This window comes from Leptodactylus fuscus, chromosome 2, assembly GCF_031893055.1.
Source record: "Leptodactylus fuscus isolate aLepFus1 chromosome 2, aLepFus1.hap2, whole genome shotgun sequence".
NCBI lineage: Eukaryota > Metazoa > Chordata > Amphibia > Anura > Leptodactylidae > Leptodactylus > Leptodactylus fuscus.
Genome location: NC_134266.1, coordinates 146689283 through 146715936, shown reverse-complemented (window position 1 = coordinate 146715936; position 26654 = coordinate 146689283). Strand labels below are relative to the sequence as shown.

The following is a 26654-nucleotide window of genomic DNA, read 5'->3' as shown; positions in this document are numbered from 1 at the left end:
GGGTTACTTATTACTATCAGGCATTTGGGGGGATTACTTGTGTTTTAGTAACTCCATGTGCCTCATAGTAATAGCAGTTAACCCCATCATCTCCCTCACATTAACCCCTGTTTGCCTCACCATAAGAGTTACTGATATGTGAGAGACATGGGGGTAATAGTAATGAAGATACTTTATTATTACCTCCATGTCTCTCACATATCAGTAACTCTTATGGTGAGGCAGACAGGGGTTAATGTGAGGGAGATGATGGGGTTAACTGTTATTAATATGAGGCACATGGAGTTACTAAATTGTAATGCACATGACCAGATTTTTTTTTATCCACAATTTGTCCTGGTATAGCGGTCAGCGGGTGACGTGACAGTATTTAGTCCTGTAGAGGCCACTAAGGGACATAATACTGTGTGCAGGGGGCCACTATTGGGTATAATACTGTGTGCAGGGGCCACTAAGGGACATAATACTGTGTGCAGGGGCCACTAAGGGACATAATACTGTGTGCAGGGGCCACTATGGGACATAATAGAGCGCGCAGGAATGCGTAGGAGGGACTCAGTCGAGATCTTTGGTGTCGGGGGGGCCCCATGTCAAAAGTTCGCCACGGGGCCCCGCCATTCCTAGTTACGCCACTGAACAGACCCTGAGCAAACGGGTACTCCCAGAAAAGATGGTGGGTTGTCTCCTCCCTGAGGGGACATCTGGGGCAGAAGCGCGTCTTGCTCAGGTTGCGGGCGTGCATGAAGGCCCGGACGGCACTTGAAATTTGTTTACAAGACTTAAAAAATACCACAAAATGTTTTTGAAGAGACATGACTGGGGTGTCACAAACCTTATGTTCGAAAAGAAATGCAGCTTTTATCACAGTTATGCTAGGATCACACTAACGTTTGCATGGGGACCCAAAAACAGAGTCCTTTTTTTTTTTTTTAAATTATTTTTTATTTTTAGGACGGGAGGTCTATGACCAGCCACAATATTAATGTATAGAATCTCCCATAAAATAGTGCAAAAGAAAAAAAAAACATTTAAAAAAATAAAAGTTGTAAATCACTCCTTTTTCTAGAATACATACAAAAGTAGAAAATTACTGTAAAACACATTAACATTAGGTATCCCTGTGTCTGAAAGTGCCCGGTCTACTGAATATAAGGTATCTACGGGGATCCTGTTCCGTCGGAAAGGGATTAATAGGAGCACTGCAGATACCCTATATTCAGTCAAACTGAACTCCATTTGGAGGAAGAAAAAAAACAGTCCTCAAGCTCAGGGAAGGGCAGACAGACAACCAAAACACCCCCTCCCCTTTCCCAGCACCTACTACATCCAAAAACTCCAACCATTTTAATTTTTGAAATTTTCCAGTAGCTGCTGCATTCCCCCCCCCCCCCAGGCTTATACTCGAGTCAATAAGTTTTCCCAGTTTTTTGTGGCAAAATGTGGGCTTCGGCTTATATTCGGGTTGGCTTATACTTGAGTATATACGGTACATTCAGACAATCCTTCTCAATAAACTGCTGCAGCAAACTTACATTTAACTAATTCAACAATCATACTGACAGATGAATTATATGTAAAGATTGAGAGTCTTCAGTAGTTGATACCTTTTTTAATGGCTAACAAAAATGATGACAGATTGCAAGCGTCCAAGACTACTAAGTCTCTTCATCAGGCATGGTATGACACAATTTCTGGAGGAAATCGCATTTATACAGGAATACAGTGTTTGATGCACAATTGATGGAAAGCAGTACAAGCAAATAAACAGATACCCTGTTTCCCTGAAAATAAGACACTCCTCCCCCCCTTCACCTAAGACAGGTCATATATTTCGGAAGAGAAATTATCGGGAACACAGGGTAAGTCCAAAAAAAATGTCAGCTCACAGGAAGGTTCTCTGAAGGGATCATAAAACTCATCATACACTATATTCCTGTATAAATGTGCTTGCCTTCAGATATTGTGTTATACCAGCCTGATGAAGGAACCTCGTAGCAGTCCCAGAAGCTCCCAATAAATCATCATTTTTTGTTAGCTGTATTATACTTACACACAGTGGGAGAGATCTATGAATATCACTATACAAGTATTTCTATCTGATTTTGCACCAGAGTAATAGAACCAACCACTCAGTTTGTGATCTCTCCCTCCACCCTCTCTGTAATAGAGAAGGAGAACGATCATCAATAGCAACCAGCACCTGCAATGAAGCAGAACTGAGAGCTCACTTCCCGCTCAGGAGAGATCACTACAGCTCCTCCTCGTGGTTGGAGAGTTTGGTCACTTTCGAGCACATTTCCGCAGTTAAGAACTATAGAAATGATCCCTGAAAGTATAGTCTTAACCCTCCACATGCTGCACTGACTGCCCCGGTCATAGGAGCCTGTGTGTAACATTAGGGAGACATTCCCACAGTATGATACACAGAGAACCCTGTGAGTATGGATACATTGTGACTGCTTACAGCTGTGCAAGAACTGCAAGTACAAACTGTAATACTTAGACAAGATTTGAGAAAATTTGTTACCCAGAATTCAACTGTTCTCCTATCTTAATTAACATAATTAGCATATCAATAAAAGCCGGCTAATTAAAAAACATCTGAGAGGATTTACAAACAAAAGATATGTGTAGAATAGCCTTTCTAAAGGATATGCAAATATATGCTTAGTTAAAAAATGAGTTTTCCCGATGATAGAATCCCTTTAACAAATACTACTCAGAAAGTGCATAAAGGCATGATTATCTCATGCATGAGTTCATCAGTTTGTGAACACAGGGGTATGTTTCCGCACCTATTAAAGGCCACTTCACAGTACTATTATTGGTTTCAGAGGCATTTTGGGCCTGACAGACTGCCTTTAAAGAGGCTCTATCACTAGGAAAAGTCATTTTTAACTAGTCACATCCTTGCATAGCCTTTAGAAAGTATATTCCACACCTACCTTTTGTATGTAGATTGCCTCAGTGGTTTCTGAATAAGTCCGTTTTTATTCATACGTTAATTAGACTGGTGCACGATAGATCGTGCACACCACTCCTATTGTTTTCTATGGGAGAGAGGAGGCTGATGATGATGACTCAGCTTCCTGAGCTGGCTGGAAGCTCATTAGCATATTAATAAAAACGGACTTATTCAGAGACCACTGAGGCAATCTACATACAAAAGGTAAGTGTGGAATAGCATTTCTAAAGCCTATGCAAGCATGTGTTAGATAAAAATGACTTTTCCCTGTGATAGAGCCCCTTTAAAACAATGAAGAGTCTCTGATGTCCTAGGAAAATGGATTCCCTCGAGAAACCAAGAATTTTGTCCCACAAGGTGTTGTGGTAATTTTGTTTCCTGAAATGCACAATTTCAGTGTCCAGTATATTGTGTACAGCTTTTGGAAGCCATCTGTGAGATCAAAATGATCAATATTCCCCTTGATAAAGTTTGAGGGATGTATCTTATAAAATGGGGTCACTTCTTGGTACTTTTCAACCTTAGGGTGCATTCACACTACGGAATGCCAGCGTGTACCACAGCCGTACACGCTGGCGTTACAGCAGGGCTGCCGCACACTTCCCATTCATTTCTATGGGAGCCGGCATGCGAGCGCTCCCCATAGAAATGAATGGACTGCTTTTTTCCATTCATTTCTATGGGGAGCGCTCGCATGCCGGCTCCCATAGAAATGAATGGGAAGTGTCCGGCAGCCCTGCTGTAACGCCAGCGTGTACGGCTGTGATACACGCTGGCGTTACGTAGTGTTAATGCACCCTTAGTGGCTCAGCAAATGTGTAATTGCACCTGAAAATTATTCCAGCAAAATTTGCCTACCAAAAACCTAGTGGTGTTGCTTCTCTTCTGACCAAACAGCAGTTCTCATCAATATCACCACACAAAAAAAAAAAAAAAAAAAAAACTTTTCGTCTACTACTGGGCAAAAACCATCTGTCCTATACTAAATCAAGTGCGCAGATTGCAAATCCGAAGTCAGAATAGTTGTAGCAAGTCAGGAAATGTTGCTATGCATAAGTATGCCTAAATGAATTAAACACTTGGAAAGCAGTGAATAATTTTGAACAGAACGAGTTTTACTCCAACAATTTCCTGATCTACATCAAAGATTTCCTAGTAATCAGTGTATGAAAATGTAATGGAATAAAATTTCAAAAAGTCTCATTTTTCAGTTTAACCCCTTCCCGCCGATGGCACTTTTTGACTTCCTGACGAAGCTCGATTTTTCAAAACAGACGTGTCACTTTATGTGGCAATAACTTTGGAATGCTATAACTTACCAAAGTGATTTTGAGACTGTTTTTTCATAACACATTGTACTTCATGTTAGTGGTAAATTTTGGTTGATATGTTTTGTGTTTAATTATGAAAAAATAGGAAATTTGGTGGAAAATTTGAAAAATATGCATTTTATAAAGTTTGAAATGATGTGCATTGCATACAGATACTCAGACCGCCAAAATTATATCATAATTCTCATGTCCCAGATCTCTGCTTTATGTCGGCATCAAACTTTAGTCATCCTTTTATTTTTTACGGACATTATAAGATTTACAAGTGAAACAACAATATTCAAAATTTTAAAAGAAATTTCTAAAACCCATTTTTTAAGGGACTAATCCAGTTATGAAGAGGTTTTGAAAGACCCTTGTATTAAACCCCCCATAAATCACCCCATTTTCAAAACTGCACCCCTTAAATAAGCCAAAACAACATATACCTAGTAATTTAACCCTATAAGTGCTTAACAGGAATTAATACAAAATGGAGGTGAAATTTTCAAATGTGATTTTACTAATATTTTCGTTTAGCCCTAGAATTTGCACATTCACAAGGGGTTAAAGGAGAAAACGCATCCCACAATTTGTTAGGCAAGTTCTCCCGACTACCATAGTACCCCACTTGTGGGTGTAAACTAATATATGGACGCACAGTGAGACGCAGAAGGGAAGGTGCGCTAAGGAGCTTTTAGAGGGCAGATCTGGCTGTGATCAGTTTCAGGAGCCATGTCGCATTTACAAAGCCCTTGAGGTGTCAAAACAGTGGAAACCTCTAAAAAGTGACCCTATTTTGAAAACCGCACCCCTCAAAGAATTTATCAAGTAATGTAGTGAGAATTAGTAACCCCGAAGTGAATATGTAAGCTGTGCGGAGTAAATTGGGTACACCAAATCCCATTCTATTTTCCCACTAGCTCCTATGACACGGATGGGGAAGAGGGGCATTCTGGGGGATCAGCGCTGGTGTATTATCTCTCATAAGCTCTAAATATGGGGTGTCCCCTGAAAACGCTCGCACAGCTTATACATTTCCTTCTATTCGCAGCCACTTATGTCCTAATGATTTGGCGACTTTTGGGGTTTTTGTCTTCACATTGTACAAGCTAGATTTTTATTTTCTGGCAATGTGGCCATATGAGGGCTTGGTGTTTGCGGTATTAGATGTACTTTTCAATGCCAACATTTTGGGGCCTGTAACTTATTGACTACATTGTATTAATTCTTTCTGGGTGGGATGTAAAAGGAAACATCAATTCTGGCATTGCTTTTTAGCATTTTTTATTTTTTTCCCGTGCAGCGTACAGCATAAGTAACGTGTTACCTTTATTCTGCAGGTCGGTACAGTTACGGTGATACCTCATTTATATGATTTTTTAATGCGTTGCTATTTGTGCAGAATAAAATTCAATTTAGGGAAAAAAATCAATTATTTTTGCATCGCCATCTTCTGAAAGGCATAACATTTTTATTTTTCGCTAGACAGAGCTGGTTGAGGGCTTATTTTTTGCGGGAAGACCTCTTCTTTTTATTGGCACCATTTTGGTTTTCATCTGACCATTTGATTACTTTTTATTCAACATTTTGTAAGGGAAAGGTGGTGAATAATCATTATTTTGTGTGGTTTTCTACGTTTTTTTTACGTCGTTCAGGTTAAATAATGTTTTAATTTTATTGTTCAGGTTATTACGGACGCGGTCATACCAAATATGTTTTTTTCTCTTTTTCTTTATTTTACATAATAAAACATTTTATATGGGGAAAAGGGATTTTTGGGGCTTTATTTATTTCCAATTTATTTTAAACTTTATTTTTACTTTTTTCTAACTTTTTTTTTCTGTCCCCATGGGGGATTGAAGCAGTGATTGGCTGATCACCGCTTCACTAGACATACGCTGCAATACATGTGTTACAGGCTGACAGCTTCCTTTTTGGGCAGGATCAACCAGGTGCATGAAGGAGGTAAGTGATGGGGCTGCCCCCTATGAACACCGGCACCCCCCGAAACCGGCGCGCGGGGGGGGTGCCGATCGGCACCATAACAGACAGAAACTCCGGAGATGCCGGTGGTCATGTTGACCGCCGGCATCTCAGGGGTTAACACCCGCGTTTGGACCCGGTTCCGACCGCGGGTGTTACGGGGCATTGTCAGCCGTAACATACGGCTGACACCCGCAGGACATGGTGCACACACAGGTTTGCGGGAAGTCCTTCCCGGCAGTGCCGTACTATTACGGCGGATGTTGGGAAGGGGTTAAAAGTCTTAGCTGAGCAAGGCCCAGGACTGTTAAAAGTGCTTCAGGCATTTGCTTTTGTGTTTGTGAACGGTCAAATTTTCCCGTTGCAAAAACCAGCAGTAATCTTCCATCATGTTGGGATTCCAGCAGCCTTGATATCTGTTGTCTATTGTAGAAATATATTTATGGAAACGCTCTGTGGTGTATGTGGGGGAATGACTGTGTTTAGGAGAAATCGCTTAAAAAAATTGTGAGTTATATTTTATCTTTTATTCCCTTCTAAAAATAAAAAACCTAGAGAAAAAAAAAGGTTTCATTGGAGAAAAAAAACATTTTCCACATCCAAATATTTTATAAAACACCTTTGATATCAGAATATTTAATATACGGTACATATCTGGATACATTCCTAGAGGGGTGTAATTTCCAAAATAGAGTCACTTTTGGGAGGTTTACACTGTTCGGATACCTCAGTGGCTCTGCAAATGTGAAATAACACTTCAAAAACTAATGCAACCAACTCCTCCCGGCCAAAAGCTAAATAGCTCTCTTTCCAATCAGTTCCGTTGGTGCCCATACAGCCACTTATGACCAATGGAGTAATGCCATATTTACCAGAAATTGAGGAGCGCTAGTGCACCTTTATCATCTTGAGAAAATTGACATTATATTGGAAAAAAAAAACTATTTTTTAAATTTTCATGTGCTAATGTTAATAAATTCTATAGAAAATCCTAATTAATGTTCTTATAATGTCCGCCTTGCCCAGATTTCTATATTACTTTCAAACCATCCACTTAACTATTTTGCTGCAACTATAAAACACAGCCGTCTTTTCCGCGGCGTTTATGCCGTGTGAGGTCCCAGACTTCCCCCACGGAACGTCCAGACTTCAGGATGTCAGTTGTACAGACTTCAGCATTTATTATGGACCGTATGGAGGATATTAGAACATTTGAGTTTAAGACTATTTTTTCTCGGCTGACTTGTGATGTAACTGCTCTCTACTACCTACATATATTACATTTCTTGTCTTACGGCTGATGTTGTGGGGTCTCGGTCTAATGGATATCTGCACCCTGTAATGTCACTGGAGAGAAGCCCACCCTCCAACCACATTATATTTAAAGGGATTCTATCAATGGTGTCACTGGTTTTGAGATAAAGACATGCCTGGATAGCCTTTAAAAAGGTCCTACAGCGAGCTACAACAAAATGGCGTTCGGACATGCTCAGTACCGCTCTGAATGGAGCTGCGCATGCCCAAGAATTCAAATGCAGTAGCATGATGTGGCAGGAAGAACATCCAGAGAGGAGGAGGGTCAGAAGGAGCACAAGCACTGGAGGGGCGTAAATAAAGGTATGACGTGGGCGGGTGCTCGGAGGCCCTGGTGAACACCCAGGTTGCTCAGTGGGCTCATTTACATGAAGTAATTAACCAGGATTAGAACAGAGCGGCGGGGAGAATCGAAAAAAAAAGGTAGTAGTAGAATAGCCTTTTTAAAGGCTATCCAGGAATGTCTTTATCTCAAAACCACTGTCAACAATGATAGAATCTCTTGTTAACGTTTCTCCTGTGGATATCTGGATCCCGGGACATCATCACTGGAAGGCTGCCTCTTCAGTGTGTGTGTAGGCCGCCCACTGGATTGCCCATGCGTCACAAAGAGGAGGTGCCGGCCAACGATGATGTCCCAGGCCCGGAGCTGAAAGGAGGCAAAGGTAAATGTAATGAAGCTGGGTCAATGACAAATAGCCAGCATACAGCACCATATAATATGGGCTGTGCATGTACAATCCATATTATATCGTGCAAGGGCCACCGAGAAGCATATAATACTGTATAGGAGCTACTATGGAACATTATGCCATGCAAGGGACTTTGTGGAGCATGTGATATAGAACAGGTCAAAAAACCACCATACAAGTAGTTATATCTGTGGTTTACCAGATGATTTAGAGCCAACCACTCAGCTTGTGATCTCTCCCTCCACCCTCTCTGTAATAGAGAAGGAGAACGATCATCAATAGCAACCAGCACCTGCAATGAAGCAGAACTGAGAGCTCACTTCCCGCTCAGGAGAGATCACTACAGCTCCTCCTCGTGGTTGGAGAGTTTGGTCACTTTCAAGCACATTTCCGCAGTTAAGAACTATAGAAATGATCCCTGAAAGTATAGTCTTAACCCTCTACATGCTACACTGACTGCCCCGGTCATAGGAGCCTGTGTGTAACATTAGGGAGACATTCCCACAGTATGATATATAGAGAACCCTGTGAGTATGGATACATTGTGACTGCTTACAGCTGTGCAAGCACTGCAAATACAAGCTGTAATACTTGTGCAAGAATTGGAAAAGCTGTTACCCAGAATTCAACTGTTGTTATCTTTATTAGCATATGCAACGTCAAGCATCAAACATGCTTAGCTCTGTAGCTCCGCCTCCTTACACATGGTCAGTGTGATCTGAGCCCTGGAGGTGGAATATGCTACCCCCTCCCCCATCTGCCTTGTCTATTACTAGACACATCTGAGTTAGCCATTAGAGATGACCGAACACTGTTCGAATCAGCCGTTCCGAACAGCACGCTCTCATAGAAATGAATGGAAGCACCTGGCACGTACACTTTGCCGGCGGCCGGTCGCCATGCCAGGTACTTCCATTCATTTCCATGGGAGCATGCTGTTCGGAACGGCTGATCCGAACAGTGTTTGCTCATCTCTATTAGCCATTAAAAAAGATATCATCTACTGAAGACTTTTGAAGTTTTTTTAAAAATTTTTTTATATTTCCTACCCACTGGCTAACACGTTACAAAAACAACTTTTTCTTTAGACAGATCTGCATAGCAAACACAAGCATGGAAAATGGAAAGTAAAACAGGATGTCGCTCGTGAACGCTTCCCTGCAGCTGCTGCTATATACTAGGTATACACACTAGTGTATTGAGAAGGGTTGTCTAAATGTAGATAGTGACAACCCATAATGCCAGTCTCTGTAGTTATAGCACGTGGATGAGACTTAGTGAGATCTCCACTATTCGGCTGCTGTACATTGCAGTGTATTGGCCACTGTTGAGAACCACATGGCTAATCTGCCGCCAGTACGTCCAGTTGTCCCCAGACAGATTAATCCGCCTCACTTTCACACAGCCTGGTCTTAGTTTTCACTGTCTATTAGTAACAGTGGGCTTTTTGTGGTGTTTTTCCTCTTTCAGGGCATATTTTTCGTCTATGAGGCTATTTTCAGATGCGGACTTCTATATACCGGTAGGAGAAAAGATCTTTAACCCCTTCCCGCCATGGGCGTTTTTTGTTTTCTGCTTTTGACTTCCCCTCTTCCAAACCCCATAACTTTTTTATTTCTCTGCTCTCAGAGCCATATGAGGTTTTAATGTTTGCAGGACAAATTTTGCTTCATGAGGCTACCATTAATTATTATTATTATATTTTAAATGTAGATTGTAAGCTTCACATAGAGATCACAATGTACATATTTTTCCCCTATCAGTATGTCTTTTTGGAATATGGGATGGAAACATGCAAACATGGGGAGAACATACAAACTCCTTGCAGATGGTTTTTTGCCGTTGGCGGGATTTGGGCGCCAGGACCCAGTGCTGCAGGGCTGCAGTGCTAACCACTGAGCCACCGTGTAGCCCCCGGCTACCATTAATTATTCTGTACAATGTACTGGAAAGCTGGAAAAAATATCAGAATGGGGTGGATTTCAAGAAAAAGTGCATTTCTGCGACTTTCCTACAAGCTTCGTTTTTACGGCATTCACTGTGCAGCCAAAATGACATGTCACCTGTATTCTATGTTTCGGTACGATTCTAGGGATACCAAATTTTATTTACATTTTAACCCCTTAGCAAAAATCCAAAACTGTGCCAATTTATTTTTCTAAGAGACCTCATATTCTGACACCTGTAAAATTTTTATACTTCCGTTTATGCATAGTCTGTCTTTTTTTTTTTTTTGCGGGGCCGGGTGTACTTTTCAGTTATACCATTTTGGGGAATTGCTATTGCTTTGGTCACTTTTTATTCAAATTTTTATCAGAGGCAAAACAGTGAGAAAACGGCAGTTTGGCATTTTTTTTATTACTTTTTTTTCCCTCTATGGCGATTACTGTACAGGAAAAAAAACCAAAACGGACACCTATCATAACGAACACAAACGGACAGTAACTGATGTCTATCAGTTACTGTCCGTTGTCCATAGACCTTAATGTTAAAAAAACGGACACTTGCTGTCCATTTTTTCAAACGGACAGAAAAGTCCTGCATGTAGGATTTTTTTGTCTGCTTGAAAAAACGGACATGGTTGTAATCTGTCACTAAAGGGCAACAGAATGAAATTAATTGAATTACCATATTTTTCGGACTATAAGACACACTTTTTTCCTCCAAATATGGGAGGAAAATGGGGGTGCGTCTTATAGACGTGCATCTGTGTCCCGTTCCTGTCCTGTCTGTACGAAGCAAAAGGAGAGCAGCGCTGTGCCGAAAAACTTTCTGGCCTGCCCCTCCTTTCCTCCTGTGTCACTTCATTGCAGGAGGGAGATGTGAGAGGCAGGGAAGGAGGCGTTGTTTCAAACTTGCCGAGCGGACACAATAGTCCCCCTGGCTTAACAATTTTAACCATCTTAGTGACAGCTATGTCACTATAGCGGGAGAAATCTATGTGTATCACTATACAATCAGTAAATCAGTATCCCTACACTATGCTGAGGAGGCCCAATAGGCCGAAACAGCGCTGTCCATAGTTGGGAATCTGTTCCTTTTGGGACAGAAATACTGATTTAGCAATTAAATCCACATTATGATTAAAAGACTTTATAACTGAGTCGTTCATGATGTTAAGGATGCCGCCCTCTATAGGGTGGTGTACAGAGTGCACTCTGTTCTCCTAATTCCATCCAGGAGAGTAGATTTGCATATTTTTTTTACCCATAATCCGTAGCAGAGCAGGAATGACTTGTAAGTCTCCGTACTGCTTATGTAGGCGAACACTCTCCCTAATGTGGACGAGTGCCCCCATACCCTATCACTATACAAATAATTATCTACTTTTTCACCAGAACCAACCACTCAGCTTGTGATCTCTCCCTCCACCCTCTCTGTAATAGAGAAGGAGAACGATCATCAATAGCAACCAGCACCTGCAATGAAGCAGAACTGAGAGCTCACTTCCCGCTCAGGAGAGATCACTACAGCTCCTCCTCGTGGTTGGAGAGTTTGGTCACTTTCGAGCACATTTCCGCAGTTAAGAACTATAGAAATGATCCCTGAAAGTATAGTCTTAACCCTCCACATGCTGCACTGACTGCCCCGGTCATAGGAGCCTGCGTGTAACATTAGGGAGACATTCCCACAGTATGATACACAGAGAACCCTGTGAGTATGGATACATTGTGACTGCTTACAGCTGTGCAAGCACTGCAAATACAAGCTGTAATACTTGTGCAAGAATTGGAAAAAGTTGTTACCCAGAATTCAACTGTTCTCTTATCTTAATTAGCATATGCAACGTAATGCAACTAGTGGAGAACAGGCTGAACTCTGTAGCTCCGCCTCCTTACACATGGTCAGTGTGATGTGAGCCCTGGAGGTGGAATATGCTACCCCTCCTCCACCCACCTTGTCTGCTACTAAACAAACACAAGCATGGCAAATGGAAAGCGAAACAGGAGGAGACGGGAGGTAACATCGGCGCTCGTGAATGCTTCCCTGCAGCTGCCACTGTTATATAAGCAGCATTTTATCAGGGTTGTAAGTGACACTGAATTTTGGGTGGGATATTGTCAGATCTTGATCCCGATGTAGCAGTCTATGCGAAAGCATATGAAAGACCTAATGGGCTCATCAGTGGCCAGTACACTGCAATGTACAGCAGCCGCCTAGTGGAGATCTCACTAAATCTCATGCAACTGAAGCAGTGCACAGAGACTGCCATTGTGGGTTGTCATTATTTATATTCGGACAACCCTTCTCAATGAACAGCTGCAGCAAACTCACTTATCTCTGACGCTAGGTTCACAACTAGCGTTCGGGTCTCCGTTCTGTGGTTTCCGTCTTCTGCATGCAAACCTGTCAGACCGAATCCGGCCATGAGCGGCGGTGAGCGTTTTATGCTCTCCGCCGCGAAACCAGTTTTTTAAAATCGGACTGCCTGTTTTGTGCAGGAAACGGAAACCTGCAGAACGGAGACTGGGCGCAGATGTGAACGAGCCCTTACAACATCCTTTGTTGTAACCATTCACTGTGAAGCCACCGCCTTTGGGCAGGCAGTTCTTGAGGCTGTGAGATGAGTGGACCCTCCCTAGGGGTATTACTTGTCAAATCCCAGTATGTTGTGCTGCTGTTGGGGACGTAAGGGAATGGAGGATTATGTAGATAATCTGTTTTCCATTAGTCCTAACAGCAGCACAAGCTTTCCCTCCCTACATTTTGTGTATTACTTGTTAAAAAAACACACAAGGGGGAATTAAAAATTCCGCCTGTCCTATTAGCACACAGGGGCAGAAAATACCCCGTATGTTGTACTGCTGTTAGGACTAAGGGAAAACTGATTATCTACATAATCCTCCATTATATAACAAGTTGTCTCTCATGAAGTTTGCTTAAACCTTGAGATTTGCAGTTCTGTTCTCTTGTCTTATTTAGAAGAAAAGGTTGGAATGTACATAAGTATATCATGTCCCATAAAAAGACAGAATGTTCTCAAGATATGAAGTCAGCCTAAACCAGTTCTAATAGACCAAGGACATACCATCCATCTTAGAGGTCTGTGCAAATAGTTTCATAAGACTAAAATGGTGGACATGGACAATCCTGTGTTAACTCATGGATTATGCATGCACGTACTTATCATTTGTAAATGCCCATTCTATACTCGGACCAATTATAATTTACATTGCTATGTGATGTAGTTTGTTATGCCTAAATTAGCATACAAAGCTTAGCACATTATTCCTCTATAAAAGCTAAGTAACATGTAATAAACGTCAGAACATTTTGATATACAGCTGTCTTTGTGTTCCCTGAGCTCGGCAGCCATTTTGTTTTAATTTGGAACCTACAGCATGTACTCCCTGGGGTGTTCCCCCAACAGGCTCAGTGGTTTGTTATAGAAGAAACTGCATCATAAAGACCAAGGAACTCACCAGACAGATCAGAGATAAAGTTGTGGAGAAGTTTAAAGCAGGGTCAGGTTATAAAAACATATCCCAAGCTTTTTTCAATCCATCATCCATAAATGGAAAAAGTATTCTACGACTGCAAACTTACCAATACATGGCCGTTCACCTAAACTTACAGATCAAGCAAGGAGAGCACAGGTCAGAGAAGCAGCCAAAAGGTCCATGGTCACTTTGGAAGAGCTACAGAAATCCCTAGCTCAGATGGGAGACTCTGTCCATAGAACAACGATAAATTGTGCACACACAAATCTGGCCATCTTTATGGAAAAGAAGTAAGAAGAAAACCATTGTTGAAAGAAAGGCATAAGAAGTGTCGTTTGTAGGTTTCCACAATCCATATAGGGGACACAGCCAACATGTGCAAGAAGGTGCTCTGGTCAGAGGAAACCAAAGTTGAACTTTCTTGCCCAAGTGCAAAGTGCTATACAGTGGCGTAACTACCGGCGTAGCAGGGGTAGCAGCTGCCATAAGGCCCGGTACATTAGGAGCTCGGCGACAGTCGCTACCGTTACGTTTTTTTTCTTTTTAATAGGCCGTTACCGGCTGGAGTGGGCCCTATTATTTACCGATCCTGGCAGGGACTGGGATCCTTAAGTGACGCCACTGGCCCCACAAACACTATTATTATACTCGAGGGTCTTTTCAGACCCCCGAGTATAATGATCGAAGGCCCAGGAGAAGTAAGAGAACATAAAAAACCATGTTACTTACCTCTCCGCGCTCCAGACAGGCATCGGGCCTAGTTGTGTGACGTCCCTGACGTCACTTGACCAGGACCTTTGTCCCAGGTCATGTGACATCCTGACGTAATTGAAGATGGCCGACACCACCGAGGACTGCAGCGGAGCCGGAGATAGATAAATGACAGTGTTTTTATGTTTGTATTCCCCCCCCTCGGTCTACAATTATTATACTCTGGGGTCTGAAAAGACCTCAGAGTATAATAATTGCTCATGGGTGTTCATTATGGGGCATAATACTGTGTACTGGGGCCACTATGGGGCATAATACTGTGTGCAGGGGCCACAATGGGGCATAATAGTATGTGCAGGGGCCACTATGGGGCATAATACTGTGTGCAGGGGACACTATGGGGCATAATAGAGCGCGCAGGAATGCGAGGGGGACGGTCGTTCTGTCGAGGTCATAGGTGTTGGTCAGGGGGGCCCCATGTCAAAAGTTCGCCACGGGGGCCCCGCCATTCCTAGTTACGCCACTGGCGCTATGTGTGGCAGAAAACTAACACTGCTGATCACCCTGAACACATTGTCCTCACTGTGAAACATGATGGTGGCAGCATCATACCATGGAGAGGCTTTTCTTCAGCAGAGACAGTGAAGCTGGCCAGATTTGATGGGAAGATGGATGGAGCTAAATACAGGGCAATCCTGGAAGAAAACCTGTTGGAGGCTGCAAAAGACCTGAGACTAAGAAGGAGATTCACCTTCCAAAAAGACAATGATCCTAAACATACAGCCAGAGACACAGTGGAATTGTTTAGATCAAAGAATATTCATGTATTAGAATGGCTCAGTGACAGTCCAGAACTAAACCCCATTGAGCATCTGTGGCAAGACATGAAATCTGCTGATCACAGACACTCTCCATCCAATCTGGCTGAGGTTAAGCTATTTTATAAAGAAGAATAGACAAAAGTCTCAATCTCAATTTTGCAAACCAAACATAATATAGATTTATGCAGATCAGCATGTAAACATTTCTACCTGTTTTTTCACCAGAGTAATAGACACAACCACTCAGCTTGTGATCTCTCCCTCCACCTTCTCTGTAATAGAGAAGGAGAACGATCATCAATAGCAACCAGCACCTGCAATGAAGCAGAACTGAGAACTCACTTCCCGCTCAGGAGAGATCACTACAGCTCCTCCTCGTGGTTGGAGAGTTTGGTCACTTTCGAGCACATTTCCGCAGTTAAGAACTATAGAAATGATCCCTGAAAGTATAGTCTTAACCCTCTACATGCTGCACTGACTACCCCGGTCATAGGAGCCTGTGTGTAACATTAGGGAGACATTCCCACAGTATGATACACAGAGAACCCTGTGAGTATGGATACATTGTGACTGCTTACAGCTGTGCAAGCACTGCAAATACAAGCTGTAATACTTGTGCAAGAATTGGAAAAAGTTGTTACCCAGAATTCAACTGTTCTCTTCTTAATTAGCATATGCATCTAGTGGAAAATAGGCTTAGCTCTGTAGCTCCACCTCCTTATACATGCTCAGTGTGATCTGAGCCCTGGAGGTGGAATATGCAACCCCCTCCCCCACCCGCCTTGTCTGTTACCAGACACATCTGCATAGCAAACACAAGCATGGCAAATGGAAAGCGAACCAGGAGGAGACGGGAGGTAACATCAGCGCTCATGAATGCTTCCCTGCAGCTACTGCTATATACTAGGTATACACACTAGTGTATTGAGAAGGGTGGTCTAAACGTAGATAGTCTTAACTCTCTATCTGCTGCACTGACTTCCCCGGTCATAGGAGCCTATGTGTTACATTACGGAGACATTCCCACAGTATGATACATAGAGAACCCTGAGTATATACTTTAAAACTTTTTTTTTGTTTGAAGGCCCTGAGATTGTGCCATCTTTTACTCGTGCCAAAATAGTTGGGGACGTGCAACACTAAAAAAAAAAAAAAAAAAAAAAAAAAGGGGCACAAGGAGGCATCTGTCATAAGACCTCTCTGAAAAGAGAAAAGCCCCCCAAATAAACCCAAATCCTCTGAGTCAAAAGGCACCAGAAGGGTCAGGGAACCAATGGTCTCCCCCTCAAAGCATGGGCTCTCACCCCATCACTATCAGGAATCAAAAACTTACCCAACTCCGAAAAAGCAGAGGTGGGCTGGGAAGCAGGGAAGAAAGGAACCTAAAGGCAACACAACTACCTCCCCTAGACTTTGGGGGAAACCCAAAATGGCATCCACATCTCTCAATCCAGTGACAAAAAAATAAATAAGTGAGAAGAGTGCTGTGATACAGCCCGGTCTTACCAGTGGATCTATCAAAATTCCCTATGCAAGACAGGAACCAAGCATAATGGGTGAGTGCTCACAAGCTGTGCAGTGCAGTGTGCCAGTGAATTTAAAGAGGACCTTTCATCAGATTGGGCACAGGCAGTTCTATATACTGCTGGAAAGCCGACAGTGCGCTGAATTCAGCGCACTATCGGCTTTCCCGATCTGTGCCCTGGGTAAAGCACTATTGTACACTCTGTCAGGAACGTCCGTCTTCACAGCAGCGCCTATCGCGCTGCACAGTGTGAGCGGGGAGGAACGCCCCTCTCTCTGCTCACAGTGCTCGTCCATAGACGAGTATTATCAGGAGGGGAGGGGGCGTTCCTCCCAGCACACACTGTGAAGCGCGATAGGCGCTGCTGTGAAGAAGGACGTTCCTGATAGAGTGTACAATATCGCTTTACCCAGGGCACAGATCGGGAAAGCCGATAGTGCGCTGAATTCAGCGCACTGTCGGCTTTCCAGCAGTATATAGAACTGCCTGTGCCCAATCTGATGAAAGGTCCTCTTTAAGCACCCCAGGAGTCACCATGCCCTGGGGTACTTCAGTACTTTGAGCCTTCAAGCTCATGGACCTAGTGACTTTGATCCGGTGATTTGCGCCCCACCATGTGGTTCTCTGCACTCCATCACCGGCGTTCTGTTACCCCTCATACAGTGGGTAACAGAAGCACATTTCCGCAGTTAAAAACTATAGAAATGTTCCCTGAGAGTACAGTATAGTTTAACCTCCTACAGACAGCAATGACTATCTCGGTCATAGGTCTGTGTGTAACATTATGGAGCCATTCTCACAATATGATACCTAAAAGGGTCCAGGATAAATCCATATTGTGAGGACAAGGCCCCCATGACTCCCCCTCCAACTTTTTAATCTACATGTTTTATCTATATTGCTTTATTGTTCTGTATTATATGTGGGTCATGTGAGCTACATATATTACATTTTTTGTCCTGCTGCTGACATTGAGGGGTCTCAGTCAAATGGATAGCTGCACCCCAGAAAGTCTGTAGAAAGTACCCGCGTTGTACATACAGCCCCTGGCTGACATTAGCAGCATCCAGTTTGTGCCAGGTGACCACTCTGGCAACTCATAGGCCTCAGCAGTGATCAGCATAGCAATGTTATCAATACTGTGTATTACTCACCCCTAGACATTCTATGTGGGCTAAGGCCCTATGTAGCGAAATACAGCTAGAAAGTAATGAGGAGGGGGGGGGGTAGCAGCAAAAACATATAGCATATATGTGTTTTTATCTTCCCCTATTAAATATATAGAGAAAACGCTTGTGATTCCAAAGCTAAAATTAACATGCTGCATTCTTGAAAACATAGCTCTCGTTTTCACAAAAAATGTGGATAAAACTCATTGACTTTGCTGGTACTATGAAATGTAGAATTTTTTTCTACAGCAAAAATGCTGCGTTTCCACAACGTGTGGCCTTGGCTTAAGGTACCATATTATTTCCTAGACGCAATACTTTTAGGGAATACAGCATGCACGGAAACATGCCAGAATTTTTATTTTTTTTTATCAAAGATTCTATAATAATCCATAAACAAACTATAAAATTTATCACAGAGCTGCACTATTTGCTCATAGGGTCCATTCACACGGAGGAAAATGGTGGGGAATTTGGTGTGGAATTTTCCACGCTGAAAAAAAAAGCATCCCATTGATTTCAATGGGTCCTTCCACTAGTGGAAAAAAAGCTAGCAGAACCCATTGAAATCAATGGGAGGCTTTCTTACTACCACAGTACAATTATTTCTATATAACCCCTTAACAAAAATCCAAAAGTGCGCCAATTTTTTTTTCTAACATTCGCCATATTCTGACACTCGTAACTTTTTTATACTTCCGTGTATGGGGATGTATAGGGAGTCTTTTTTTGCGGGGTGGGTTGTACTTTTTAGTTATACCATTTTGGGGACTGTTAATTGCTAGAGATGAGTGAGTATATGCAAACAAATACCTCTGCCGCATAGCTCCCGGCGCCAGGAAAGGTGGGAGGGGCAGTAAAAATTTGATGCCCCGGAAGTGTTTTTGCATCGGGAGCTATGCGGCGGAGGTATTTGATCGAATATACTCTTTGATCTCTTTTAATTGCTATGATCATTTTTTATTAAAATTTTTATCAAAGGCAAAACAGTGAAAAAATGGCGGTTTGGCACTTTTGACTTTTTTTTTCCACTACGGCATTTACCGCACAGGAAAAATATTTTTATAGATTTGTAGAGCAGGCGTTTTCGGACACAGGGATATCTAACATGTATGTGTTTCACAGTATTTAATTTTGAATTTTCAATACTTTTTTATATTTTTTTATTTATTTATTTTTTTGCATTTATTAGAAATCCTAGGGGTCTTGAACCCCAGGGGGTCTGATCACTAATGCAATGCAATACAATGCTAATGCATTGCAAAAAAATCATCATTTCTTTTGCAGGCTGCATAGAGCAGCCTGCAAAAGAAAATCACTGCAGACAGGCCTGGGAGCCTTTAAAAGTCTCTCGGCTGTCATGCCAACGTGACGTCAGCCCTGGAGCTTGCTCCAGGTGTTGGCAATCATCGGCAAAATGGCGGCGCCCATGCACCGCTGGGAAAATGGCCCCTCGGTCAGGCGCCAGAAGGGTTAATGCCCATGATCGATGCGGGTACCGACCGTGGGCATTAGCGCATGGTGTCTGCTGTATGATACAGCAGACACCAGGCGACTATGACGGCCACCCGACTCCTGGGCATAGTTAAACACCCGGGATCCTCCGTACTGCCGGTATCGGGTAGCACGGCAGATGTCAGGAAGGGGTTAAATCTGACTGGGCCACAAAAAATAAGGGCTGTAAAGTACAGTACGATACTTGGCTCTCACACACTGCCTGGAGACTGTATGGCAGATCAGCGATTTCACACAGCAATTCCTGGACCACTTGTACAGCAGGGATGGTATTGCAACTTGCAGCCACCAGAGGGAGCACATGCATGCAAACGGGTATGTCTTACTTTCAGGGGGTACCTTATATTAGGCAATTCAGTAAAACCTCAGCGGGGAGGATGACTTATTTTCGGGGAAACACAGAAGAGTTAAAATACTTGTCCATGGACTTAAGATTAGGTTACCTGACCCAGCAAACTATTGATTATAGACCACAGAGTTCCAGCCTGGTTCCGACCCCTGGATGACTCGGCCCCCTTTCCCAAATCCATACCCCACAACCGTCCTGATTTCCGTGGGACACTCACGATTTATGTGTCCTGTCCCGCGGTCCCGTTCGGCATGCCCCGATTTCAACTCATCAGCGTCCGTACATAGGCAAAGAGGACCTTTCATGGTCCGGGGCACAGGAAGTTCTATATACTGCTGGAAAGCCAAAAGTGTGCTGAATTCAGCTCACTGTTGGCTTTCCCAATCTGTGCCCCAGGTAAAGAGCTAGTGGTCCCTGTACCGTAGCGCTTTACAGTCAGAAGGGTGTTCCTCACAGTCAGTCAGGAACGTCCTTCTCTACAGCACCGCCTACTACGCTATACAGTGTGAGCGGGGAGGAACGCCCCCTCCCTCTGCTCACAGTGCTCGTCCATAGACGAGTATTATCAGGAGAGGAGAGGGCGTTCCTCCCCGCTCACACAGCACAGCGCGATAGACTGTCAGGAACGCCCTTCTGACTGTAAAGAGCTACGGTACCGGCACCGTTAGCTCTTTACCTGGGGCGCAGGTTGGGAAAGCCGACAGTGCGCTGAATTGAGCGCACTGTCGGCTTTCCAGCAGTATATAGAACTGCTTGTGCCCCAGACCATGAAAGGTCCTCTTTAAAGCAGGAGCTGTCACAGCTCAGCTCCAGCTTTAACGCTGCGCTCTGGCATTTGTAGCCACGATGTGATGACGTCACATTGCGCCTACAACTATGTGTATGAGGGAGAGAGTGGAGAGAGCGTTGGGGGAGCGATGGAAGGTGAGTTGTTTGTGTTAAACATCAAGGTGGAACATAATGTAAGGGGCCCATTAAACTGGGGGCAGATGTAGGGGTGGGGGAAACGGCATGTCTCTGGGGCAGATGAAGGGGGGGAGAACGGCATGACACTGGAGCAGATGAAGGGGGGGGGGAACGGTATGACACTGGAGCAGATGAAAGGGGGGGGAAACGGCATGACACTGGGGCGGATGAAGGGGGGGAGAACAGCATGACACTGGGGCAGATGAAGGGGGGGAGAACGGCATGACACTGGGGCAGATGAAAGGGGGAGAATGGCATGACACTGGGGCAGATGAAGGAGGGGAGAACGGCATGACACTGGGGCAGATGAAGGGGGAGAAGAACGGCATGACACTGGGGCCGAGACGGGGAGACATGAAACTATGGGCAGATGAAGGGGGGGAGAACGGCATGAAACTGAGAAGAGAAGGGGGGACATGAAATTGGGGGGATATGAAACTGGGGACAGAGATGGAGGGGGGGACATGAAACTAGGGGCAGATGAAGGGTTTATATGAAACTAGGGAAGAGATGGAGGGGGGACATAATTTACAGGTGACTGTAGGAGGATTATACTGTGTGGGAGCACATGAAAAATGAATGAGAATGGGTGGAGTCAACATAAAAGTGGGCGGGGATTAATGTGCTGCGGTGCGTTGCGCACGCCGCACATTTTGTCCCTCTTACTGCTCTTCAAAAGTTGGGAGGTATGCAAATCTTACAGGTACTTTACCTGTGCTGAGGGCTGTCTTTATTTTAGTTATAGTTTGAGATCATGGAAAGAGGGAGGGGGCAGAAAGCCATTCACAGAGAACCCCTTTAGGGCTGAAGCCCCACATTGTGGAAATGCAGCTTCTTTTGTTGCAGATTTTGTTGTGCTTTTTTAAGCCAAAGCCAACAATGCCTGCAAAAGGAATGGGAAATATAAGGGGAACTGTTATACCTCTACCTTCTGCTCTATCCACTTCTGACTTTGGCTCAAAAAAACACAACAAAATCTGCAACAAAAAAAGCTGCTTTTCCGTAATGTGGGACCTTAGCCTAAGTCCTACTGTGTGATCATTGTAAACTGGTAGACTACAACATGTCCAATTTTTTGCATAGACCGTGCACACTGCCCATTAAAAATATGTACATGTCCAAAAGTGAATAGTATTGTACAGATTTTAGTGCAGCTGTGTCATGACCATTTTTGACTTTTGTGTGAATACAGTATGAAAGGAGGTTACAGTTAAATAGAGAATTCATCTTGTAGCTTACAATTACATAAGTAAAAGCCTTACCTTTTTTCAACATTTTTTTCACTTTAGCAAAGTTTCCACATTGTACGTAGTCTTGCAGATGTTTGTCAGGGGAGCAGTGTTTAACTGAACCAATCCGCACTGGATACGGTGGTAACGTGATCTTTGCGAAGGACATAGTTCTAAAAGACAAAGAAACTATAAAAATTTAGATTTGTTATATAAAGAAAATTTGTAACACACATAGAGCTTACAATAACTCTACACTTCATATGTGCAGTTATTTTGTCATCTAGAAAACACATAAAATTATTCCCACCACCCCCTGACCAATATTTCATTATATCAGTGTTCTTCCATTTCCCACGTGTCACATCTAACTTGCTTGTAAGAAGAGAATGAACAAGTGTCTGTCTGCCACCTTAATATAGAAATCAATGGGCAGAAACTTTCATGCACGGGTATCACATAGTAAGGGGGCGTTCACAGTTGCGCCCAGTGTCCATCCTATGCCTCTCAGCCGCATTTCCGTCCTCAGCCCCAAGAATCTGGACCAGCTTTAAAACCCATTTATTTGAATGGGTTTTTAAAGGTGACCACCGGTGTCCATCTGCAACCTCTCCACAGTTATACCATTTTTTTCAGCTGGACAGAAAGTCCTGCATGTCCAACTTTGTGTCCAGCTGAAAAAAATGGTTTCCCCGCGGAGAGGCCGCAGGCAGACACCAGCGGTCACCTTTAAAAACTCAAATGAATCGGTTTTAAAGCTGACTGCCAAGAAGCCATCCCCAGTCCAGTTTCTCAGGGCTGAGGAAACCCAGCGGAGAGGCACAGGGCGGACACTGGGCGCAAGTGTGAACACCCCCCTAAGATCTGATAATATCACATGTAACATAACTATATAGTTATTGTAACTAGGATATAGAAAAGAGCAAGGTGTGCATCACAGAAAAACACGAGAGATTGTACAATTGGCCTATACAGCAGAACGCAAAGTGCAAGTGTGATCCCACTGCAGTGTGAGCAGAGGTTGGATGACCATAGTCTTACAGCCCCAACAGAATCATGGAGGAGATTCAGCGACCACAGCAGAATACACAGTGTTCTGAAAATCTGCAGCTGACATCCAGTACAACCTAATAATGCTGCTATTTTATTAAAGGGGCATTTCTATCTGAAGCAATTATAACCTATGTAACAGAAGCTCAGGTATAAAATCCATATTACACCTTATACTTTTTGCTACAGCAGTTTGGAGGTTTGCTTTCCAGCAGCTATATGAATAGAAAAACCTCAGTCAAAAAAGTGATCTGCAAGAGAGCATTTTTAATATACATGCAGACAGAGGAGGAAAGTAAGCTGCGATTTTTACCAGTTTTCCAAGTTGTGACCCTGTGTTAACAGTCCGTGTACCAGTGGGAATTACCATACTACTCAGACATGCTGCATTTGGGCCGGTACATGGACTATTTTTTTCCAGCCCGAACACAGCCACAAAAGGATATGTTCACACGGAGTTTTTTGCAAGCGGATTTTGTCGAGAAATCTGCCTCAAAATCCGCCAGCAAAAACGCTTCTCATTCATTTCAATGGAGGTCTATAGCAGTTTTTTTCTGTAAGCAGAAAAAAATGTGGCATGCCCTATCTTCACAAGGATTTCGCGGCTGAGTCAGCTGCGGTTCGAGACACACTCCTGCTTAGGCCCAGTCATCCAGGCCTAATCAGGAGCGGGATGCCGGTGCACTGCACATAACGGGAAAGCCGACAGTGCACTGAATTTAGCGCACTGTCTGTTTTCTAGCGATATATAAAACCGCATGTGCCCGAGGACTTGAAAGGTCATCTTTAAATATACGTGTCCATGTGCACCATGTGGCAGCATCCTCTGCACGTTAAAGGACATGACTGGTGAAGCTCATACAGTTTTATGTCTGTGTAATGACAGTAACCTCTATTACAAAATTGTCTGACCTCTGTATAAGCAATGCCGCCCCTGCTACCTCTTGTGTCACCCCCTCTACCTCATAGATTGTAAGCTCTTGTGAGCAGGGCCCTCAATCCCATTGTGTGAAGTGACTATTTCTTTGTAATGCATCTTTCTATCTGTATTTGAACCCTACAAATTGTACAGTGCTGTGGAATATGTTGGCGCTATATAAATAAAATTATTAATATTAGGGTGGTGATACTGCGGCATCTAGTCCTAGGCCACTAGTACTTTCACTTCAATGTAAAGCTACTTTCACATGGTGATTCTGTGCACACAAATGCGTGCATTTTTATTGAAAAACTGCCTGTTTTTGAGCAAAAACCCACATTCATACAGAATAACGTTCCCTAGTCGCCCCTCCACACAGTATAACGCTCCATAGAGGCCCCTTCACACTGGTTATATTACAGGGCAGAAGTGTTGCTGTCCCCACACAATTTGGTGATGGACCATCAATTTTAGAAAGAGAATAATCTATCTCATTCCCATTACATAGAAAATAATCTATTCCTTATTGACAGCCATGTGGACTGGTACATTGGTCACTTTTCTCCAATCACTGGGGGTCCTTCACAATAAAGATGATATGAGCACTGTATACACTAAGGAAGAAGGACATATTGCCGCTGCAAGAGAAAAATATATCATGGCTCTGGTCCCGGGAAACCACATCCACGTGAACTACAGAGCGCCATGAGCAGTAACTAAAGCCGAGGAAATGGACGGAGGACAATACCCGGGACAACGCCACAGACATGCACCGATCTTCAGTACTACAGCTCACTAAAGCTCAAACGGTCGCCTCACTATATGAATACACGGAGCAAAAGCTACAGCCACTCTCCTCCTAGAAAAGGAGGGGCTATAACATGTGATAACAAGAAAGTAAACAAATCATTACAACTCCAGCCGCCATTTTTATGAAGACTAAAAACCAATGGAACGTTATAGGTGCTTTTGTTATTAGAGACACGTGGAATGCGCGCATGGAACCAGCAGCGGGCGCTCTACTTTATGAGGAAATGTTAGTAGATTTGCCGGCAGTCTATCGCTTACAGTACATTGCCAACTTTCTTGTGACGTTTGACCCAAGCACCGAATGCAGCAATTTCACGGTTTTTTGGTGAATTTAAAGGATTACACATGTCCTTTTCAAACCTATTCCTAAAGCTAGATTCACAACTGCATTGGAGTCTATGGTGTCTCCTGGCGGACCTGAACAACAGAGAGAGTCCAGCGCAAGTGTGAATCTAGCTGTACACTACCATTTTCTGTATGTTTCTCCTTGTTGCCTTCCAGTAGCCATAACTATTTTATTTTCCATTGATATGGTTGTGGGATATGAAGGCTTATAACTCTAGGCTCACAATAAGCATTCAGGCACTTCGTCCCAGATTCCACTTAAAATCGATGGATAGAAAAGTCCTGTTGGACCTTTCTGTCCGTCAATTTCAACATAAAATAACTGGAAACTGGGCAGAAACCCAACGGACCCCATTATAGTCTTCTGCAATTAACTGCTTTTTAAGCATATAGCCGACTGTGCATGCCCGCCTGGTGAAAGCAGCCATTTTCTTGTGGCCGCTTACACAGTAAGATGGGATAAGCGGCCACAAAAAAATGGATGCATGGATCCAAATACCGAAGGCAGAGCCGACTGCGCATGCGTAGAAGTTTGAACCCTACTCCGGAAGAAGACGCACAGAGAGGCCATTCCTGAAGAAGATGGAGGCAGCGCTGGAGATTTCTCTCACAGCATTGGGGACGCCCCCAGTGCTGTTTGAGCACTTGGGACCGCCCCCAGTGCTGCTAGAGAACTCATTTGCATACAGACGAAAACCGTGATTTCTACCGAACAGTGGCGGGGAGAAGACATCTAAAGGTAGGAGAAGAATAGCCTTTCTTAAGGCTATTCCTACGTGTGATAAAGAAAAAAAATGTGATTTTAATGATAGAATCCCTTTAAACATTTTTTGCAAATATAAATAATGAAAAAATGTATTTTCTCTAATCATCTTAATGGTGACAGTCTTTTGTCATGATTGGTTGCCAATGGACCTGACCATGAACGCAGAAATTTTCTACCTGACAGCAGAGAGCACATTTGTGCTGAAACTAATAGAATTTGAAATGAAACTCTTTTACCATTCAGCCCCGTCTATACTAGTAGGTGCAGTGTGATAATGTAACTCATATCACGTTGTCAGCTCCCTGGAGACTTCGGCAGCAGAGATTTCAGAGACGATCAGCAGATGGAGGGGACATTAAACTGTAGGGGGAAACTGAAGAATGACATTAAGGCCCCATACACACCTGGCAAGAGGGGGCGGATTTTGGCGCTGAATCCACGTCATAATCCGCTCCCTCACAATAGCAGTTTATGTAGACCGCTAGCGCACTTTTTTCCGTGAGCATGTTGTCACTCACGGAAAAAAGAAGCGAGCTGCCATTTCTTCTAGCAGATTCCACGGCTGATTCAACCGTGACATCCGCCTTGCGACAGCACCCTCCGGACTAGGCCCATTTATTTGTGCCTAATCCGGAGCAGAAAGCCGCGACGGGATGCCGCGCACTGCACTGGCATCCCGTCATGGCAGCTGCGATGGAATATGCACCGCGGAATCTCCGTGTGAACTAGCCCTAGACCATGAGGGAACCAGGAGGATTATAATGTTCAGGA

At 43.5% G+C, this 26654-nt stretch overlaps 1 protein-coding gene and 4 non-coding genes across 5 annotated transcripts in view; all 5 read right to left on the bottom strand.

Annotated features, from left to right (window-relative positions):
* TEX14 (testis expressed 14, intercellular bridge forming factor) overlaps positions 1-24779 on the bottom strand; it is a 78368-nt gene extending 53589 nt beyond the window's left edge. The window contains exons 1-2 of the mRNA XM_075263118.1: positions 24711-24779; positions 22027-22166 (exon numbers count right to left, since the gene is read on the bottom strand). Coding sequence (XP_075119219.1) covers positions 22027-22162 — 136 coding nt within the window. The 5' untranslated portion in view covers positions 22163-22166; positions 24711-24779. The remainder of the gene's footprint in view (positions 1-22026; positions 22167-24710) is intronic.
* LOC142196440 (small nucleolar RNA U3) lies at positions 2125-2342 on the bottom strand. The gene has a single exon (XR_012715244.1). It is a non-coding gene; the product is annotated as a small nucleolar RNA U3 (small nucleolar RNA).
* Positions 8484-8701, bottom strand: LOC142196441 (small nucleolar RNA U3). Its single transcript, XR_012715245.1, has one exon. It is a non-coding gene; the product is annotated as a small nucleolar RNA U3 (small nucleolar RNA).
* Positions 11611-11828, bottom strand: LOC142196439 (small nucleolar RNA U3). Its single transcript, XR_012715243.1, has one exon. It is a non-coding gene; the product is annotated as a small nucleolar RNA U3 (small nucleolar RNA).
* On the bottom strand, positions 15479-15696 carry LOC142196443 (small nucleolar RNA U3). Its single transcript, XR_012715247.1, has one exon. It is a non-coding gene; the product is annotated as a small nucleolar RNA U3 (small nucleolar RNA).
* Positions 24780-26654: the final 1875 nt, after the last annotated feature.